Genomic DNA, 5880 nt, shown 5'->3' on the forward strand with positions numbered 1-5880 from the left:
TGTGGCACTGGGGGACCAGATATAATTGTCACCACCTACTCCCACCATTTCCTTTAACTCATGTTTCACTTTGATAGCTCATCTTGGGGGCATGTTGACTTTTTTTGCTTGCTGCTACTTAGCGGAGATGAGAGCAGGTTAAGAAAAAAATAACCTCTTACCTCTTTTTGCCCTTTATTTAATCACAATTGGTTCTTCGGGCAGGAACAAAGAGGCTGGACCAAAAAACCTCTCTTGATTTCCTGTTCTCCTCTAATCTACTACCTTTCCCTTCATCCCCTATGTCAGGCATTTAATTGCCACTTTGGAGTTTTCTCCCATTGGTTTAGGTCCCTTTTTTGTCCTGTTTGGATTTCTTTTTCTCTGGTTAGGAGTATTATCACTGGAGGCAAGAGGGTGTTGACATCTCCCCCTGGATGGCTCTCCCTTCACCCCACTCCACTGTAGGCAGCAACTATTATACACTTGTCATACCAATGTGGTACTTAGACTGTCCCTGGTATGAAAAGACATTAAGCTAGTGGGACAGAAAAGTACTTAAAAAAAAAAAAAATCTCCTAAGATTCAGGGGAAAAATGAGATGTGAAGCTTCTTAAACAAAAGATGTGTCATAAAAGAGAGAGAGCTTGATTTTATAAAAAACTGTCCCTCTTTAGCACTGGGGTTCTCAAATTAGAGTTCCCCAGAACATCAGGATTAGCAGCATCACCTGGGAACTTGTTAGAAATGCAAATTCTCAGACCCCACCCAAGACATATTGACTCAGAACCTCTGATGTGGGTGTGTGGGAGGGGGTCCAGCCATCTGTGTCCTCACGGCCCTACAGGTGGCTCTGATCACGCTCGTGTTTCAGAGCCACTGGTTTACAGCGTGGGTTTTCCAATCAGGAGGAGCTAGAGTTAACTGGCAGCTCTGTCACATACTGGTGGTGTGCTCTGGACAAGTTATTCAATCTTCTGACACCTCCGTTTCATCATTTGTAAAAATGGCCATAAGAACATCTACCTGACAGAAGTATTGAAGAATTTAAAGTATGATAATTCCTGTAAAGTATTCAGCTCTGTCCTAGGCACAAAATAAGCACTCAGTGACTGTGGGCCATTACTGTATTACTTTAGTGGAGACTAGAAAGTGTTCCGTCCTTTAAATATCTCTGCTATTTTTCTTTATACGTTTCTCAAAACAACTTGGCTGCATGTTAAAAATCATTTGAGGAACTTTAAAAAAAAATCTGATTCCCAGGAGGTTTACTGCAGACCAATTTAGTAGGAAGTTTTGGATGTGAGACGAGACATTTTTATTTTACAGAAGATGCCAAGATAATTTTGATGTAATTTAGATAACATAAGGCTGTTATATATTAAAATCAACATTGCCATGAAAAAGTGGTGTAAGATTAAATACAGGTGAGAATTAATCATCAGTAATGTCAGATGTCATATTCATTATTTCCATGATTCTGCCCCAATTCAATGGCAGAAAAGTACAAAGAAATGCTGAAGGTAGGTCCTACAGCAGGGTCCCCAACCTTGCCATTATTGACATTTGGGACTGGATAATTCCTTTTTCTGGGAGCTGTTCTGTGCACTGTAAACATCCTTGGCCTCTATCCACTAGAAGCCAGTATCACCCTATAGCTGTGACAACCAAAAAGGTTTCCAAATATTGCCAACTAACTCCTGGGGACAGAATAGCCCCCAGTTGACAACTGTAGTTGTTTTAGAGTTTCAGTGTCTGGATACAAGTCTAGGCTTTACTATTTAACAGCTATCTGATTAGAGCAAGGTATTTAAGCCCTCTGAGTCTCGGTTTACACTCCTGTGAAATGGAGGTAATAATAGTATCCACCTCATGAATTCTGTTATGCCGTTTGAAAAATAAAAGAGAAAATGCATAGAAAGCACCGAGAACGGTATCTGAAGCATGGTAAATACTATGGACTGAATGTTCGTGTCTTCCCAAATTCATATGTTGAGATCCTATCTCTCAATATGATGGTATTAAGAGGTGGGGCCTTTGGGGGTGATTAAGTTATGAGGATGGAGCCCTCACCAATGGAATTAGAGCCATTATAAAAAATTCCCAGAGAGCTCTTTCACTCCCTTTTCACCATGTGAGGATACTATGGGAAGTTGGCAGTCTGGAACATGGAAGAGGGAACCCAATCTGATCTTAGACTTCTAGAACTAGCTTCTAGAACTTCTAGAGAAACAAATTTCTGTTGTTTATCATCCACCTGGTCAATCAGTCTATGGTACTTTGTTACAGCAGCCTGAACAGAGTAAAACAATACATATTCAGTAAGTATCAGCTATCATACATATATATAATCTTATCTTGATTCCAAACCACTCGGAAAACTCTTCTACTAAAGTCTTTGCATAGAATTTGTGTATCCATTCATCAGTTTATCCTCTGAGTAATGAATCAGAATGACTAAATACTCTTATACATCTTAGGGTCTACAGTGGGTGTAGAGGCAGAGGAGCAGGGTGTGTCGGAATCATCAGAACAGGGTTCTATTTCCACCCTTTTCTAGTGATGCACTTTTAGGGAGTGGCTTAATCTCTCAGCACCACTGTTTCCTCATTTATAAAGCTGGGAAAATAATTACTATTTCATGTATTTGTTGTAAAAATTATATTAGAAAACATATGGGAGAGCATATAAGCCAGTATCTTGGTATACAGAAGGCACTTAATAAACATTTAATTCCCTTAAAATCACAGCTGGTGAGAGCATAGTAGGAAGCAAGGTGGAATCCCTATCTTCATGGCTGTGGACTTTGAATGGCATCATTTTATCTAAATTGATGAGCAGTGAAAAGGGTTTCTCCAGTCATGTTAACATTTTGTTCTGTAAAAATTGCATTTGCTTCAGGTTTCTGAGGGGTACTTAGTAAAATTAAATATATATTTTAATTTTTAATTTTGTTTTTTGTTTTGGCCTCGCTGTGGCATGCAGGATCTTGGTTCCCCAAACAGGGATCGAACCCGCACGCCCTGCGGTTGAAGCATGGAGTCTTAACCACTGGACTGCCAGGAAAGTCCCTAAATATATATTTTCATTTAGTCAAAACTATACATTCTTCAGAAGGCTGAACGAATTAATCTACTGATGGTTTTGTAAATGCATCATTTATGCTATTGCTCAACAGCAAAATTGTAAACATCCTTGGCCTCTACCCATTAGATGCCACCATCATCCCCTAATTGTGACAACCAAAAAGTTTTCCAGATATTGTCAAATATTCCCTGGGGGATACTTATCTTGTAAAATCCATTTAAGAAACTTTAGCCATTTAATTTTGGTGCAGTCTAGAGTAGTGATTAGTGCCTTAATCAGTAGCTAAATTATTCTGGTAACTGAGCTTGCAAACATTTTAACTTTGGTTCAAACCCATATTATAAAAACCATTTACATTTCCAAGCATTTTCTCCTCAGTGCTCTTACTTATTTCCCATTCAAGGGAAGGTTATATAGACAATATAACCTTGAGACTAGCAATACTCTTATTGGATGACATTAGTAACAGAACCCCAAATTCAAATGGCAGAAATCCTGAGCCCTGGTTGCTCATTTACTAATACATTCCTAAGCTTCCTTCCAACACATGAGGTTTTAAACGTTAAGAAAATTAACAACAAAAACTTCCCAGTATCAAGTAAAATTAGATTCCTTCCATTACATGGTTATTATATTGATAAAATATGTCAGGTAGACTTTGGGGAACAAGTAATTATATTCATTAAAAATGTGGAATATTTTTCAAAAGACTTTATATTTTTAAATTAGTTTTAAGTTTACAACAAAATTGAGAGGAAGCTAGAAAATTTCCATATACAGCCTGCTCACACATACGTGTAGCCTCTCCCATTATCAACACCACTCACCAGAATGGTACATTTCTTTTTTTTTTTTTTTTTTTTTTTAACAAGGATGAACCTATATTGACACACCACAATCACCCAAAGGCCATAGTTTACGTTAGGGTTCACTCTTGGTGTCGTATGTTCTATAGGTTTGCACAAATGCGTAATGACAGGTAGTTATCATTATAATCTCATACAGAACATTTTCACTGCCCTAAAATCCTCTGTGCTCTGTGTATTCATCTCCCACACTTCCACTTCTCTCAGCAACCACTAATCTTTTTATTGTCTCCATTATCTTGCCTTTAATATTTTTTACATTAAGCAAACAATATCTAATTCAATAGAAATCAAAGGTATTTTAAGAGCTGAGATCTGAACATTAGGAAAGGCTGAAATCCAATTCCTTCTTGAATCTTGAAGTTCGTTTATTCAGCAAATACGTTTGTTGAGTACACAAACTATTCTAGTAACTTAGTTAAATACCTTCCTTTATGGAACTTCCAGTACGGAAGCTCACTACGCAGGAAGAGTAAGAGATTTCCCTGGTTCTCATTTAGCATCTGTTTGGTTACATTCAATGACGGGAGGTTCAGCACTTTGCAAGACAGCCAATTTCACTATTGCATTCTCCTCCTGATCAATCGATTATGATTTCCTCCATATCTGTGGTATGCCCACAAGCCTTGCTGAAATAAAAATAGGATGTCTGTGTTGTTCCATTGGAGTTATCAGTATATTAAACACTATCAAAAAGTGCTATGAGGTTAGTTTGTCACTGTTTATTATCTGATGTGCACAAGATGACTGCCAGTGACACAACCTTACCTCCCTGATCCCATGACTCTAGTCTATAATTTGTTCTAAGGTCTTGCTGTTGAATGTCTATAGAGCATATATGTAAATATGCATATATATATTTATATACATATGTATAGAGATGTATATGCATATTTATCTAGTAAAAATACTTGTCTATATATAAGTTATATTTCTCTGCCTGCTTTTCAATGTGGGATATTTTACTTATTTCTAATCTTCTGGAAGCTTTCCAGTTCACCAGGAATCATCAAAGAAGAAACACATCTTTTATCTGCAATACATCATTCATCTGGAGACTTCCGCAATTACTTAAAGTGGCAAGCTTCACCTTGTACCCCCTATTCAGTGGAGAACTTCAATTCTGCCTTAATGACTCTTGTTCTACCTTATGGTATGAAAGTATTTCTCCTGAGTGGTGGAAGCACCAGTCTTAAAAATATGCAAAGAAATCGATACCATAAGAATGTTTCCCAAGGTATCTTAACTTGGAAGTTGACTTCCGATAAGCTCCCTCATAAGCCTGTATATGATGAAGACTACTGTTATCTGGTGCCATGGGAGACAGCAGTAATTTTGCATGGTGCTGAATATGCAACACCACATGATGAACTTTGATTGTTTTAATCCAGGACACAAGGCTACAAGATGCTGCACCTGAGACCCACATCACTCTATACTCCCGCGCGAGCTTCACCCATGCTAGCTCAGAGTCTTCTAGCAAAACCATTCCCACCACTCAAACGTCTTGTCTTCCTCCATTGCGGTCATCAAGTAGAAAGAATCATTTCTTCCTTTTATAACCATCAGTGATTTTTAACCCTAGATCTCTAGGTTCTGCCATTCATTGCTATGGCTTAGGTTCTATTCTTCTTTTTTCTTTCTGTACACAGGCACCGACAACATATACCAATTTACATAAGAACCAGGCAATTCTGTCAGAAAGAATTCACATATAGTCATTAATGCTAATCCAACTCAGTTTTGCTCCAAAGTCAGCAACAGAGTTGATCTTGTATCTTCTAAGGCACATCTTTACCAAGAGACAACTTAACTACCAGAGACAGTCAATTAACTTAAAAATGTGGGAAGTCCAAAAATGGTAGCATTATCTCTGTGTGCAGTCCAAGTTTGCATTAGTAGAAAGAAATTTGTCCCTGACGTATCTTACGAGGTAGAACCGTGCATG

The 5880-nt window shown here is 38.0% G+C and overlaps 1 protein-coding gene across 1 annotated transcript in view; it reads right to left on the reverse strand.

The window, feature by feature from the left end:
- RORB (RAR related orphan receptor B) overlaps positions 1-5421 on the reverse strand; it is a 71841-nt gene extending 66420 nt beyond the window's left edge. The window contains exon 1 of the mRNA XM_007450995.1: positions 5151-5421. Coding sequence (XP_007451057.1) covers positions 5151-5421 — 271 coding nt within the window. The remainder of the gene's footprint in view (positions 1-5150) is intronic.
- Between the last annotated feature and the right edge of the window lie 459 nt (positions 5422-5880).

The sequence above is a fragment of the Lipotes vexillifer genome, unplaced genomic scaffold (genome assembly GCF_000442215.2).
Source record: "Lipotes vexillifer unplaced genomic scaffold, Lipotes_vexillifer_v1.1 scaffold204, whole genome shotgun sequence".
Classification (NCBI taxonomy): domain Eukaryota; kingdom Metazoa; phylum Chordata; class Mammalia; order Artiodactyla; family Lipotidae; genus Lipotes; species Lipotes vexillifer.